This window comes from Triturus cristatus, chromosome 1_2 (assembly GCF_964204655.1).
Source record: "Triturus cristatus chromosome 1_2, aTriCri1.1, whole genome shotgun sequence".
NCBI lineage: Eukaryota > Metazoa > Chordata > Amphibia > Caudata > Salamandridae > Triturus > Triturus cristatus.
The window spans coordinates 101,418,726-101,435,091 of NC_140580.1; the positions used below are offsets into that span (position 1 = coordinate 101,418,726).

General features: G+C 45.5%; 1 protein-coding gene across 1 annotated transcript in view; it reads right to left on the reverse strand.

Annotated features, from left to right (window-relative positions):
* Positions 1-16,366, reverse strand: part of DENND10 (DENN domain containing 10) — a 192,989-nt gene that overhangs the window by 112,708 nt on the left and 63,915 nt on the right. The window contains exons 3-6 of the mRNA XM_085602954.1: positions 2,070-2,149; positions 1,770-1,918; positions 1,440-1,551; positions 859-959 (exon numbers count right to left, since the gene is read on the reverse strand). Coding sequence (XP_085459080.1) covers positions 859-959; positions 1,440-1,551; positions 1,770-1,918; positions 2,070-2,149 — 442 coding nt within the window. The remainder of the gene's footprint in view (positions 1-858; positions 960-1,439; positions 1,552-1,769; positions 1,919-2,069; positions 2,150-16,366) is intronic.

The following is a 16,366-nucleotide window of genomic DNA, read 5'->3' on the forward strand; positions in this document are numbered from 1 at the left end:
AAGGATGAAAAAAACATTTTTTTTTTCGAAAAAGCGCGGGGTGCGCGCACTGTGCGCGCACGGCACGGACAACGCATCGTGGGTGCTCGGTGTATATAAAAATATTAATAAATACATAACTTAGCATTTTAAAAAACGTACAAATTCACTTAAAAAACCATAGGTTTCACACACGTTATAGTTAGGAATTAGCATTTAAAAAATCTTGCAAATTCACTTAAATGCGGAATGTAAGGAACTGACATCAGTGCACAGGGGTTGCGCTTATATAGGGCTCTGCTCTGTCACTTCCAGGGCAGTGTGGAGACTGCGTGGGGATGCACAATGCCACCTAGTAGAATGAAGGAGCAGTGCTATTAAAAATATTTCTGTACTCAGTCTGGTGCCTGGGGAGTATTTTAGGGTGAGGAATCCACAGTTAGAAGAATCCATCATAAAGCTTGTGTACTATCATGATCAAATTCAGGGTTGGTGATTAGCAGAAGCTGAAGCGATCTCTATATTAGGAATCTGGCCTCCAAATTAGCAAGAGTACAAAGCTTTGAATCAAGACTCATCTGGAATGAGATCTATGGCTCAATGTCTCAGGAGGGTTTACAGGATAGAATCCGGGTGCAGTGTGATTCAAAATGAGAAAGCCAAATCTCAGGGAGTAGTCTCTTTGTATTCAGTAATGAAGATATAAGCTCTTCAAGGAACTAGTGTGGAAGTGGTTTCCAAGCTAACAAGATCACCTGTCTGACCTTTACTCGTACACATACAGTGATCTGTAATGCCTCAACTGTACAAATATATAGAGCACATTCTCCTCCATTTTTCAATTAATGCAGACTGCAGCCCCAGACATTAGCCCTTCACCTGTACAATCCTTCAAGGCTTCCGTCTCTTCTTCTGTCAGATGTACGTATGGATGCAAAATGGACCAGTCCTTTCGGTGCCATGCCAATGCAGGAAGGACCCTTGAAAAACAGGGAGAGGAAAACACACCTATTAAAAACATCACACCTCAAAGCACAGCCAGTTTTGTACGTACACAAAAGGGGGCGAGATGAGAGAAGTTCACTCAGTTAAATTGTAAGAATGAAAAGGCAACAGACATTGCATACCAATTTAGTGCAGAGGTAATTTTTGTTATTAACAACCCAAGTTTTGTGCCAGTATTGCAATTACTTGATTAGTAATTGCTCACTAGATTTTCCTACTTCACCAAGCCTTGTCCTCCCATTGTGCACGTATCCCCAGCTTCTACAAAGCAGGGATTCTTTTGAGTTCTCTGCAGGGCCACCAAACCAAAAAGAAAACCCTTAGTACTTTGTCTGCAAATCTCATTGATGAACCTGGACTTAGCATAAGACAGGTTAGTGAAATATAAGGACCACTAGTGCCTCTGTGATGGGTCTTGCTAGCCCAAATATGCTCCACACAACAGCATGCAGTACCTGGTGAACTCCTGGAGGGCTTCTATTCGTGGGTGGTAAACAACCACTCTCTTCTTCAGCATCAGTGCTGTATACAGTATAACCGTCTCCATGCCAAACTGAGAAACAACATCTGAAATAAAGCGTTTCAAGTTATAATCATATCAGTTGTTATTTCCACCAATGCAAGAAATAGTCAACATACTATTTTACAATACGAGACTATTTGTGATTACTTTCTTTGCTCTTTTCCGCATGGTTGGTGTAAGAATACAGATCGCACTCCCTTGAGCATACTCATTGCATCCTTCAGAAACCCTAGATTGCACAGGATAGGGTAAGCATATTTACCTTTAATGGAGCCAGCAAGGTATGCCTTCTTAGCGTCATAATCAGCACTGAGAAAGGACCCGTTTTCTTCGCTCTGACAGGCTCCCTTTATGAGCACAGATATATAGCTTTCCATCATCTTAACCGGACTTCCGTGCTTCAAGTACATCCTACAGGAGGAAAAGTCTTAAATATCAAATGGAATTGTAAAAACACTGTTAGGTTCAACAATAACAAGACTTGTTTTTACCCTGACAGCCAAAATCAAAGAAAGAAGCCAACGGATTAACTCAAAACTACAAAATGTTGTGTAATACAGACCTGCAGAGTATCCTGGTGAAGGCTCCGTATTTCTCAGGGTTGAAATCTTTGGCTGTCAGAACAATCCAAAAATGAGTCACCTGCCCCAAACAGAATCCAATATTACAATATATTAATTACATAAAAATATGCTGGAAGCAATTCAGTAAATAATAGAAGACAAAAAAAAGTTTTCCAAAGAAAGAAATGCAAAAGAGTACACTTTGTTAGTTGTCAGCCCCATGCAGAGGTGAGATCCTCCTAAAAAGAGCCAGCAAATATTTTTATATTTTTGCCAGGATCCTGCAATTCCAAAGTAAATTTCCTGGCACCAACCAATCCGCCTACTTCTTGTCTGCATGGTAATAACAACTAATGGTGCGATATCAATGTGTGTCCTTGGACCTTTATCCACACGCCAAGCCCACTCTCTAAAGAAGTCACTCATATAGACCATTCAGTCTTTTAACACACTCGCTCAGTCCCACAATCAACTTACAAGGCCATATGCACACCATATGGGAACAAGATCCCGCAAATCTCGGATACCAATCAATGCTTTCACTCTCCATAGGACCTCTGATCGGAACACACACATAGATTTCATATGTCCGAGTAAGGAGTATAAGAAATGAAACGCAAAGATTATTTATTTGCCTCCAGCCTAAACTGGATATTTCCTGTTTACTTTCAATCGGTGCTTTCAAGTGAAGTGAACCCCTTCTACTTGTTCTTCCTTTAGTAATGATTTTCTACAGTTCATCTCAATTTAAATATTCTTTTTTTTTCTTCTTTATACCGGTTTGTATAGAACAATTTCCTCTGATTTCTCAAGAGCAATTCACTGCTTATTGGACGGTAAGCACGTCAGAATGTCACAGAATTAGTGCGATGAATGAGGTCGCCACAGAGCAAATCAATATTTCAAAGGGAAATCTTGCGATTGTGTTCTCCTTGTCGGAAATCAAACTTTCAGAAATGCACAATATCCTCATCCCAACCCATGAGGCTTTTATTTTACAAATGGCTACAGCAGCTTCAGTAGGCTCCAATTGATCTGGATTTAAGGTCACATATAATGAAGCAAAGTATATTAAAAAAGCACTCATGCCATTTGCTGTAAATATTCCTGAATATTTACATCACTCTGCACCTGCACACATCTCCCTCTGTTTCCTTTGTGCAACCTCATTTCAACATCTCAATTCCCCTCGCAAACATTTCTCACAGCTTTCCTGTGTTGTCATGCAAACTTCTCTGCTCTTCATGCACCTTATCTCGGTTACAGCCGACGAGTGTGTGCCCTTACGCACATGTTGTACCTGCAGTATAAATTGCAAAACGTGCCAGTCAAACCCATGCTGAAAGCAGACTCTGCTGATGTTTCTCTTAACCCCAGCCATTCCTCACTCCTTGATCCCTTTCTACACCCCCCATTTAGAAATGTAGGCAATAACGGGAAATTGTTGGTTAATAACAAAATGGATTTACTGGAACGATTCACGGGCCAATAGTAATTTATGCATGTAAAGATTTATACTTGGATACATACTTAAAGACAGCCTCCTTTTTTTTCCTTTTGTGTGGATAGATGTGGCTCATAATGACAAACTAAAGGGATCAGAATTAATATACTGAAAAAGCAGTAAATATTTAATGCTAATATACTGTTTTATTTGTGCTCTTACTACTGTAGACTTTTTACATAGATTTTATTAACTTTACAAATAGGATATGGAATTTATGTAATGGTATACAACGTATGCTTTACTCCATAAATTCCCTCTGTACCGAAATGTGAAAAATAAATTAACAAGAGTATCTGTGGAAAAGTTCCAAAACGTCCAAAGTCCACAAAATCCTAAACTTTTTTTCAGAAAAAAACTGTACACAGATTGTGGTTGTCCCAATACATTTATAAGCACGCCTTACACTTCCAAGAAAATGGCCCTCACAACAAGAGCCTTATGCTTGCAGGATTCACAGTGGAACATCACTGCAGAACGATCAGGAGAAAGGACTATATTGCCAGAAAAAGCCTGTGATGTATGCGTTTTCAAGATTATTATTCTGTAAGTGAATCATCTTATCACACTATACAACAGACAAAACACACAGTCATTGGTAGTGGGAAAGCCACCTCATGGAAATCAATATGTCACCACCAATGATTACACAGGCCGAAAACAAGCTCTAGCAGTGCTTCTCCCTGCTAATATTTCAGTTACAGTTCTCCTTTCATGAATGTCAGTACAGCGTATCTTTTTATTTTTTCCTCAAAACTGTGTATTATCTTTATTGTGTATGGTTAATTAAAACCTTTACAATATACAATGCGCTAAAACCCAGTCCATGTTATAAAAATAGACAAATCTTGAGATGATATAAAGTCCGGTTAAAAGTAAATAAATACACAAGGTAAAAAGTGATTCTTTTCGAAAACTGACATCTGTAAAGCACTATCAAAAGCACTCAAAGACATGTCCCTACTAACTAAGACAAGCACGCAGTGGAAAAGAAATAGAAGCGGTCATGGAACTCAGCATTGCAGTAAACGTTCCAAAAGAATTAGGGTAATATCTCAAAACACAAATCTGCAGAGGGGTAGTTTGCCAACTGTTGTTGGAAGTACAAATACTTTTAGGATAAAGAATCAGTTGTTCTTAATCTGATGTTATGTAACCCACAAATTTTTGGGGAAACATCCAGTAGATCCCCTACACCCCAAAAGATAGCAATGCCCTTGAGAAAAGGAGAAATGGCAGATGTCTCCCACTTCTCCCTCACCAAGTAATGTTCTAAAAAGTGGGAGTGACAGCAGTCAAACAAATCTAAACTATCCGTCTGCAAGTCATGTGCATTAGGATGACTACGTTTTATAAAGAGCTCAGCAACAGTTACACAAATTCAGGCAAATATTAAACAAGCCCCTACCGTATTTCAACACACAACCCTAACCTTTTAGTGTAAGTTGTAACCAACTGCCATGAGAAGTGAAGATCTGAATGGTTCATGCTAAGCATTCCCTCCCTCAACAATGGTAATACTTTGATTTTTTTTTTTTTTTTATAAACCTTTTTATTGGATTTTAACATGTTACAAGTCATACAGTAATCAATTTAATCATATCAATAGCACAGATTACCAATAACAGCTGTATGACAAGGGTAGTGGAGTAAGCAGTCACATAGTGGAGTTATTGGTGGAGGAGGGGTATCCCTCCCATTTCCTCCGGAGGTGCCGGAAGGTATCGGGCGGCAGTTAGTGGTAGAAGTACCGCCGTTCTCCAACCCGTTTGCTCATCTCTGATCCAAAAACTCCTGTGTAGGGTATCATTCATAGATAATCCAGTTTTCAAACTAAACTTGGGGGTGTGTAACTCGGGAACTATGGGGTCAGGGGGAGGGAGGGGAGGGAGCCGGAGGTCGCTGAAAGCAAGAGTCAGGGTAGAGAGGTCCCATATCAGTACGCTAGTATCGTGTGCTTGACCTACTCTTGGCCAATACTATGATTCTGGGGGGATGCCCCGGGTGGAACAATCGCCGCTTGGGAGAGGGGAGGGTGGAAGACCGGACGCGTGCGCGGACTGGGACGTAGGTAAATCTGGTGTGGCCTGGGGGTTTTGAACGTGTCCTGTGTCATTCGTGTGTGCTTGTCTAAAGTCTTGCAGGAGTGTCGCCCATTCTAAGGATATAGGCCTCCTCTTGCCGAATAAGATCTTCCTCAGCTGCGGCCCACTTCTGCACCGCCCCCCACCATGCAGCTATTGGTGGCCCCTCTGACGCTCGCCAATACATTGTCACACCGCGCTTGGCCAACAGCACGGCTAGCAGGGCAAATTTGGTCTCCACTTTCTTCCGTTTGTTGCGTTTTAAAACGCCTAGGGCACATGCCTCCCAGGTGTGGAAGTCTGTGAGACCAGTGACTGTCTATATGGTGGTGTGCACCGTCGTCCAGAGGGGTTGTATCACTGGGCATAACCAAAACATATGAGCAAATGTAGCTTCCGGGGTGTGACAACGGGGGCAGTCAAAGTGGGATGTCGGGTAGAATCGTTTGAGCCGCGCCGGTGTGAGATAGACTCGGTGTAATATGTTGAACTGGATGTTTTTGAACCTCTGATTGCGGGACACTTTTTTGTGGTGTTCTAGGGCCATCCTCCATTCACGATCATGAAGGGCGCGTCCGAAATCCTCCTCCCAGCGGAGCCGTAAGCGGGTTAGCGGCACCTGTGTGAGTTCCATAATGGATTTGTAGATCCATGTGATATGGTGTCTGCCCGCCCCCATGCGCAATAGCGTGTGCAGTACCAGGTGAGTATTGGGTTTCCTGTTCCCGAGGTCCCAGGTCTGCTATCAGCTGCCTATGCAACAGGAATTGGCCGGCTAGAAGCCCGGTTTCTTCGACTAGGTCTACAAATGGGATCAAGTGGCCGTCGGAGAACAGGGCCTCTGTTTCCGCGAGTTGGAATTCAGTCCAGATTCTAAGCTCTCCCGCAGTGTAGAACCCACACCCCCTAGGGAGGCCAGCCAACGGTATTAATGGGGAATACAATGGTGCTCCCTTGGACATGCGGTGAACTCGTATGATATAGGCTCTGGCTGCCTTGAGCAGCAGCGGATGGGCTGGATCGGGTCTGGTGCCTGGTAGGAGCATTCGGGTCAGCTCCGGGAACAATGGTAATACTTTGAAAATTATAATTGATTCATATGTGTATCATCAGACATCACTTCTACATTGGAGCTCCTATTCCTCACATGAACTTCATTACAGGGTACTCTGGAATCATCTGTAACAGTCAAAAATCAGCAACTGCAAACTAAACTTTTATAGAACACAAAATTGGTCTTGTTGGGTACCGAGTTAATCAAAACACCTAATAACACTAATATGGCTGATGGGTAAACCACTATTGATGCAATTCCTGCAGGTTCAGTTCTTTCAGTATTTATCTCATGCCAACCTGTGTTAATGTATAGGCATGTCCAGTATTTGGGCTTAAGAACCATATTCTGAAAGCTACCTGGGTAAAGCAAACCAGAGCCTTTTGCCTAAAGATAGAAAAAGAAAAGTAACAAAAAGATTACAGCTAAGATAGCTTTACCACCAAGGTTCATCACTAACAAATCAACCTCAGTCAATTACCCATAATTGTCCTTCCATACCATCTTACAAAAGAGATGTTCACAAGGGGTAATAATGGAACAAACCTGATAAAACAGATAAATAATCTATGAACCACAAACACATCTTAGATGATGAGGCAACCACTAGTGCTGAAATAAATCCAACATTACATAACAACTGGAATGAAAAGCGGGACCCTCTAAAGAAGAATCCCAAGACGCTATATTTACATCTTTATTTATCTAGGGGGGGAAGAGGGGGAAGCGAATACAATTTGTCCTATTAATGGATCCAACATTTTAGAATTCTTTTGCAAAATACCAGGTTTATCGTTGAACTCTTTTGATATCGATGTAATGGGTTTTGTAAAAGGTTTTTTGTGCAAGAAAGCCAAAGTAAGGTTCTGCTCCTTGTTGGTAAAGTTAATAGTGGATGTGCTGGGGCAGAAAGATTTACTTGGAATCTGAAATTGAGATTCAAATTTATCGAAGTTTTGTTCTGTTTAAAGCAACCATATGAGTTTGGTTCCTAGCCAGGTGATTTTACTGGAAAATCTTTGCAGGACTAATGTAAAAGACAATAGGCATCCCTAAGTGAGACAAAAAGACAGTGGCCCTTCAACTTCAAAATAAAAAGCAATAGATCCGTTTACCAATACTGGTGTCAAGCTGCGCCATTCAACTGTAGAAGCCTCACAGAACTCACTTAAAGGTAAAAAAAATAAAATAAAAAAAAGACAAGATATTGGACACTTCAGGATTCTAGTTGTAATAAAAGGAGCACTAGGAGTGGCTTAACTACAAGGCCTTACCTGTGGTCTTACTCTGCCTTGGAATGTTTAAGGGTTCAATACAGTACATAACTTTTGATGCTTTATTTGGAAAATTATATTCTTTTATTAAAGGAAACTTAGCTTCTGGATGAGAATGGATTCAGGAATATGTGGCATTTTATAAATCAGGTTTCCTTAATCCTTATAATTGGTCCTCTGGTGTTGGGGCTGTTATTTTTAGTTTTTACTAAGGATACCAAGTCTGTTTCACCAGAGCTGGTATTGTGCAAGTGGTGCTTGGCAGCACTGGTTGATGCTTATGATAAAGCAAAAGACACTGTCGGCTGTCAGTTATTATTGTTTTAAACAAAAAAGGGGGGAGGTGGAGGTAGACGTTCGGTTCATCCTCCAGACTGTGTATAGCTATTAACGAATCTGTAAATTACAGATCTGAGAACCTAACTAAAGGGAAGAGCTTCCACTAAATGTGCGAAACAACGCCCCAAATCTAAGAAGAGAAAATTCTCTTCTTCAGTCCCCTCACTCACCAAGAGTTGCCCCTAGGTGACATGCTTTATCATTGGGTCTATCCCAGACAGCTACTGTCTGGGGCGTGCTGCAACTTGCGGAACTCTGTAGGAGCACTTTTTGTGAAAAAATGTGCAGTGGAGTGGTGATGGTGATGCTAAAAATACCTAGCTAGTGAGCGATTCATTTATTCCTGCTCATAGTTGGTATGGATAAAAAGGGGTTAATAGTAGGGAGGAAGTGTAACTGTTATGTGTATACTATTTGGACGAGAGGTTTAGGGGACAATAGATATTATTGTTAAACATGTACGTCCCCCCCATGAAGTAAGCTTCAGCATGAGGTAAGTGCGTAGTCTCGAAGGCAATCTGGTATGATTGCATGCTTCAGATTCGAAATTTCTCATAGGGTTAGCAGGAGATTGCACATCAACACAGTAATGCTTAGTGAAGGTGTGTGTAGTAGACCATGTGGCTGCTTTGCAAATGTCTTCTAAGGGGATGTTCCCTAAGAATGCCATAGAAGCCCCTATTTTACGAGTGCGCCCTAGGTAAGAGTACGTTTAGCTTTTTGGTAACATATTTGGATACATTTGACTATCCATCTGGCGATACCCGATTTGGAAATAGGGTTGCCTTTATGTGGTGGAGCGAAAGCAACAAACAGTTGCTTGGTTTTCCGAAAGGGTTTGGTTCTGTCGATGTAATACAGCAAGGCTCTCTTAACATCTAAGGTATGAAGTGCCCTCTCAGCTACTGAGTGTGGATTAGGGAAGAAGACCGGCAGTTCGACTGACTGGTTTAGATGGAAAGGGGAAATGACTTTAGGGAGGAATTTTGGATTCGTCCTAAGAACCACTTTGTTCCGATGTAGTTGTAGGAAGGGTTCTTCGAGAGTTAAGGCTTGTATTTCACTTACTCTTCGCAGTGATGTGATTGCGATGAGGAAAGCCACTTTCCATGTTAGGAACTGCAGTTCGCATTTGTGCATTGGTTCAAATGGGGGACCCATGAGCCTTGTTAGAACAATATTAAGGTTCCACACCGGGGAAGGTGGTAACCTTGGAGGAATAATTCTTTTAAGACCCTCCATAAATGCTTTAATGGCTGGTACCTTAAAGAGGGACAGGTGTTGTCTATTTTGCAAATAGGCTGCTAATGCCGCTAGATGTAGACGTATAGAGGAATACGCTAAATTGCATCTTTGCAAGTGTAATAAATAGCAAATGATGTTTTGGATGGAAGCATCCAGTGGTTGCATGTCATTGTTAGAGCAGTAAATGGCAAATCGTTTCCATTTTGCAGCATAGCATGCCCTAGTAGTAGGTCTCCTGGCTTCTTTAATGATATTCATACAGTCTGGAGGAAGGTTGAGGTACCCGAACTCTAAGACTTCAGGAGCCAGATTGCCAAGTTCAGTGTTTGAGGATCTGGGTGTCTGATTTCTCCATGGTTCTGGGTTAAAAGATCCGGGGAGAGATGCAGTTTTTGATGTGGAACTAGCGATAGTTCCAAAAGTGTGGTGAACCAGGGTTGACGTGCCCAAGTGGGAGCCACTAGGATGAGTGTCAGCGACTGTTGTTTCAGTTTGCGTACCACAAATGGAATGAGTGGGAGAGGCGTACGCAAATCTGCCTGACCAGTTCATCCATATTGCATTGCCCTTTGACCGTGGGTGTGGGAACCTGGCGGCGAAGGTTGGGCATTTTGCGTTTTCTTGTGTGGCGAACAGGTCTATGTCTGGTTGTCCCCACTTTTGGAAGAATGGGAGTAAGACTTTGGGGTGTAGTTCCCATTCGTGTATCTGCTGTGTGTGGCGACTTAAGAGGTCGGCCACCTGGTTCTGAACCCCTGGGAGGTGTTCTGCTAGCAGGTAGATGTTATGGGGAATTGCCCATCTCCAAATTTGTTGCGCCAGTTGGGACAGTTGTAGAGAATGTGTCCCTCCTTGTTTCTGTATGTAATACATTGTAGTCATGTTGTCCGTACGGATGAGGACAGTCTTGTTTTGTAGATGCACTTGGAAGGATTTCAGTGCTAGGAACACCGCTAGAAGTTCTAGGTGATTGATGTGGAGCTGTTTTTGTTGAGTGGTCCACTTTCCCTGAGTGGTGTGTTGAAGGAGGTGGGCTCCCCACCCCGTGAGAGATGCGTCGGTGGTCAGCACAACTTGTGGAAGGGGCTCTAAGAACGGCCGCCCTTTGGACAGGTTGATGGTGTTCCACCACTCCAGCGAGCGAAGTGAGCGGCTGTCCACCAACACCAGATCGGTAAGTTGTCCGTGGGCCTGGTTCCACTGTTGTGCTAGACATTCCTGTAAGGGACGCATTTGAAGGCGTGCGTAGGGTACTATGGAGATGCATGACGCCATCATGCCTAAGAGTTGCATGAACACTCTTGCGGGGAGAGAGTGTTGTGTTTGAAATTTCTTGATGAGACTTTGTATGTTGGCTATCCTGGCTGTGCTGGGATAAGCTACGGCTTTGGATGTGTCTATGGTGGCTCCCAGGTATTGTTGTACTTGGGAGGGTTGTAGTTGAGATTTGGGATAGTTGATGGTAAATCCCAAGTTGTGTAGGGTTTGAATAGTGCGGTGAGTGTGGAGAACGCATTTGTCTAGAGTATTGGCTTTTATGAGCCAATCGTCCAGATAGGGGAAGACATGGATTTCTTGTCTCCTGAGATATGCTGCCACAACTGCCAAGCATTTGGTGAACACCCTGGGTGCAGTTGTTACTCCGAATGGGAGAACTGTAAACTGATAGTGCTGACCGTCTACCACGAATCGTAGATACTTCCTGTGAGCGGGATGCATAGGGATGTGAAAATATGCGTCCTTGAGGTCTAATGTGGCAAGGAAGTCTCCTTGTTGAAGTAATGGAAGGACCTGTTGGAGAGTGATCATGTGGAAATGATCCGATTGTATGTACTGGTTTAGTAGTCTGAGGTCCAGAATGGGTCTTAAGGTTTTGTCCTTTTTGGGAATGAGGAAGTATAGGGAATATACTCCTGTGCCCTGATGTTGTAGTGGAACAGGTTATATTGCGTGTTTTTGAAGCAAAGACTGTATTTCTTGTTTGAGGAGCGTGAGGTGGTGAGACGTCATGGGACGGTGCCTGAGTGGTATGTTTGGGGGTGGGTTTATGAGTTCGAGGCAGTAGCCAGATTGGATAATTTGTCTTACCCACCTGTCTGTAGTGATGGTATTCCAGACAGGTAGGAACTGTTGAAGTCTTCCCTCGACCGGAGTGGAATGGTCTGGGGGGAGTGGTAGCAAGTCACTGTTTCGGTGGCTGTAGAGGTGCGGGTGTTGTTGTTGCCCCGTCCTCGGCCTTTAGTATTGTTTCCCCGATAACCTCTAAAATATCCTCTGTTAGGGGATGTTTGACCTGATGCTTTGAAGGTGGAAGAGTTGTCTGTTCCCACATTTTTGGAAGCTCCTCTATAAAAGGAGCGACGAAAGGAGCCTCTGGGTTGAGTAGACTGCAATGCTCCCATAGATTTGGCAGTCTCATTATCTTTCTTCATTTTTTCTAGGGCAGTGTCTACTGCAGGGCCGAATAGTTGCTCCTGATTAAAGGGTTGAGCAAGGATGGTGGTTTGGACTTCCGGCTTGAAGCCGGAAATGCGCAGCCATGCGTGGCGTCTAAGTAATACGCTTGTGTTGACTGCCCTAGAGGCGGTGTCCGCTGCGTCTAATGCATATTTAATGGAGGCATTGGATATTAGTTTGCCCTCTTGGATGAGGTCAGTGTCCTGTGTTTTGTATGATTCAGGCAGGTGTTGCAAGAGATCCTCTAGTTGATCATAATGGGCTCTATCATAACGAGCCAATAGGGCTTGTGTATTTGCAATACGCCAGTGGTTAGCAGCTTGAGCGGCAACCCTTTTGCCGGAAGCCTCTAGGAGTTTAGACTCTTTGTCTGGGGGTGGCGTGTCTCCGGTTGTTTGGGAGTTCGCCCGTTTTCTGGCATTTGATACGACTAGTGAGTCTAGGGGGGAGTTGCGCCTTGATGTACGCAGGATCTTGTGGCGCCGGTCTATATTTTTTTTCTATTCTGGGGTTGAGAACCCTGGCCCGGACAGGGTCTTTAAAAACCTCATTGGCATGCTTTATCACTCCCTTAATCATGGGTAGAATGTGAACTGTTTTCTGGGACTGCTCAAAAGTGTCGAGTAGAAAATTCTCCTCAGGAGTGTCGGTGTGCATGGTGACACCATGAAACGATGCTGCTCTGTTTATAAGCTGACCGAACCCTAAATGGTCATCAGGAGGGGAGGGTTTTGAGGGGTATGGAGTGGGGTCAGGCATATCAGGCATAGGGTAAGTCCAGTCATCTACTGGTGCGGTGTCCGGGAGTGTAAATGGATCAGTAGGATCAGTGGGATAAGTAAAGAAATCTGGGACTCCCCCTCCCCCTAAATCATCATCATCCTGTGGAGGTGGTGTGTGAGAAGGAGATGGTAGAGGTGAAGACGGTGGGGGGGATGGAATAGGAGGTAATGTAGGAGAGGAAGGACGTATGGGTGAAGTGGCACAGTCCTTCTTTGGAGGTGCTGGAGGAGGTGTTGTGTCCAGCTTCCTTTTCTTGTAGGGCACCGCTGTGACATGTCCAGTTTTCGGATTTATGTAAATCCGTTTTTGCTTTGGATCAGGCCGAAAGAGTTCCTCACTGTCCGAAGGCGGCTTTGGCGCCGACTTTTTTGTTTCTGATTTTGATTTTTGTTCTTTATGGACTTGTTTTGGCACCAAAGATGTTTTTGGTGCCGAAGAACTTTTCGGTTCCGGTGGATTTTTCGGTGCCGAAGGACCTTTCGGTGCCGACGAGCCTTTCGGTGCCGGTGGAGATGTCGGCGCCGAGTGACGTTTCGGGGCCGATGGAGATTTCGGTCTCAGAGCCTGCTTCGGTGCCGAAGGTATTATAGGCACAATGACATGAGGTTTGCTCGAGCCCGAGCCACCTGCAGGCTTACTTTTCTTCGGAGCCGGGCCCGAGGGCTGGGCTTCTGAAGATGTTTTTGGATCGCGACTGGGCCCAGCTGGCAGAGTCTTGACCAATGTCTTTTTGGGTGGTGTTGGGGTAGGGGGGCTGGTACTCACAGGCTGCCCCGCATCAGAATCGTCGGCCTCGGACACGATCTGGAGATCTTCGGAGTCATCGTCAGGGACATCCTGTGCAAAGATGTCTTCTGGTTCTGGAACCGGCTTGGCCATGATATGGCGTCGAGCTCTTCGGTCCCGGATAGTTTTCTTCGAACGGAATGCGGCGCAGGCTGGACAGCTGGATTCGTTGTGGTCTGGTGAAAGGCACAAATTACAGACCTCGTGGTGATCGCTATGAGAGAACTTTGCTCCACATTGGGGGCATTTTTTAAAAGGTGTCCTTTCCATCAGCCGCGTCCGGAGTCGGTCCGATATGTATTTCGACGTCGAGTTTTCAAATTTTGAGAGTTGTAGTGATTGCTATAAGTTTTCTGCTGGAGCGGAAAAAAGTTCATCCGAACCCAATGGCGGAAAAAACAATCTGAGGATGGAGTGGATGCCCATGCGCACTGTTGTCCAGGGGAGGAGTCACCAATCTCGTGACCAAAGACTTCTTCCGAAGACAACAACAACCTGCAATCATCCGAGCCCAACACCAGATGGCGATCTTATCCTTAGTGTGTGATCTGCAGCTCATATGCCTCGAACAGACATTTTTCATGTTAAATTAGGGTGATGTGGCAACTCAAGCCACCTTCGGGGAGACTTTTAAAGCTGTAATGCAGGCCAGCATACTAAAAGCAGTCAGAGGCCAACATTCTATGCTGGAGAAGCAAATAAGTGATCTCGAATTTAAGATGAGCAAGGGTGCGATCCCCGAAATAGGAGCGAAATTTAACGTAAAGCTGGCTTTGTGCAAGGACGTAGTGGATAGATAAGGGTAGTTCCTTAAACACAAATGTGAGAAAGTGCCCTCTTTCTTGCATGGATTGCCCCCACTTTTTGCTGAATTGCTGATGTGCTTTGACTGAGTGTGTCCTGGGCTCCTGCCAATCAGGTGCCCAGGGCCTGTGTTCCTTCCCTAAAACTGCATTGAAGTCTAAACCCAATTGGCATCTCTGGCCACAGGTCAGCCCCTGGTAAATGGTACCATAGGGCACTGTGACCAGAGAAGGCCCATAAGGGCTGCAGCACTTATTGTGCCACCCTTAGCGGCCCTGTCCCCTGACACTCGCACACTGCCTTTGAGGGCAGCGTATCTTGGTGCAGAACAAAGCGAAGAGTCAACATGGCATACATTCCTGTGCGCCATGCCCACAAACCACTGCCCTGGCATACATCAGTCACCCCTCTAGCTGGGTGCCCTATGCCAGTGGTGAGGGTACAGGTGCACGAGCCCTGTGCCCCTACAGCACCCAGATTCATTCCTGGGCACTGTAAGTGCAGTGCTGCCATTAAGAGTATATGGTGCTGGGAGTTTGTCATTACGAACTCCACAGCACCATAATGGCTACTCTGAAGACTGGGAAGTTTGGTATCAAACTTCTCAGCACATTAAACCCGCACTGATGCCAGTGTGGGATTTAATGTAAAATGCACCACAGAGGGCATATTAGAGATGCCCCCTGAAACTCGAACAACCTCCAGTGACCTGACTGAGTGGCTGCCTAGGCTGCCACCACCAGACATGTTTCTGGACCCCTGGGTCGAGAGCTTGCTGCTCTTGGGGGCCTGAAACAATGCCCATCCTGGTACGAGGTGCCAAGCCTCCTCCCCCAGGATGGGCAGGGTTCACGAAGGAGAAGCTTCAAAGGCATGCCGCCTTTGAGAGCCTCTCCAGACCATTTGCTGCTTTCAGCAACTGGTCCCCACTGGTTCTACTTTGGGCGGGAGAACCGGCGGGAAAAACAAGTGAGGAAAAGAGGTGTGCCCACCTCTGCTAACTCCCCCCCCTAAGGTGGGGGAGGTGAGGTGAAGCACAACCTCGAATCACCTCCATCTTGAGGATGGGGGGACCCAGCCAACCAGGGACAGGCTCCTGCCCTCCTCCCACTGGAGAGTGGCAGAAAAGGGGTCCCTGCCCTTCACCTACCCGTAACGCCCCTAAATGTATTATTTAGGGGCACCCTGAACCTTCCTTCTTCAGATCCAGCAACCACAAGAAAAGAAGAAGAAGGACGAGAAGCCATGCAGAGCTAACAAGAGGATGACGCCCACTGGCTTGGCCCCAGCCCTACAGGCCTGTCTCCCCTCGAACCAGCTCCTGCAAAACCCCCGCGTGTCCAGCAGACAGCAACTTCAAAAACACCAGAGGACCTGCCTGCCTTCACTTTCCAAGCTGTTTCTCCTGTGAACACCGGACGTGTTTGAACTGCAGCTTCTGGTGCCAGCCAGGAACCGCGAATCCAGCCCACTCTGCACCCGCCAAACCCGGCCCGAGTTAGAGTGGAAAAATACCACGAGGAGGTCCCCCCGGCGATCCGGACCCGAGATCCGGCGGCCCCTGACCTGCCTCAATCCTCCAGACGACGCCTGCAGCCTCAATCCAGAGGAATCCCCCCTACCGCGACAAGAGCGGGAAAGAAAATCCGACGTTCCAAGGCACCCCTGCACCCGACGACCCATGGCCTTGTGTGCCCAACCCAGCGGTGCCTAACCAACCCTCAACATCCCAACTTACCCCTCGAAGTGGTGGTCACTCCTGGAAGATACTCGTCCCTGAGCCTGCAGTGTTTCTTTGTCCCGGAAAATCTCCATGGAAATCAACAGGGCACCCGACCTCAAAACAGCACCCTGCACCTGACCGCCCTAGTACCGCTGAAGGTGCCCCTTTGGTGCTAACTTGGACGCCAACTTGCCCTGAGCTTAACCCTAGAGGCTTTGCTCCCACAACCCTGTGGCCTGCTTG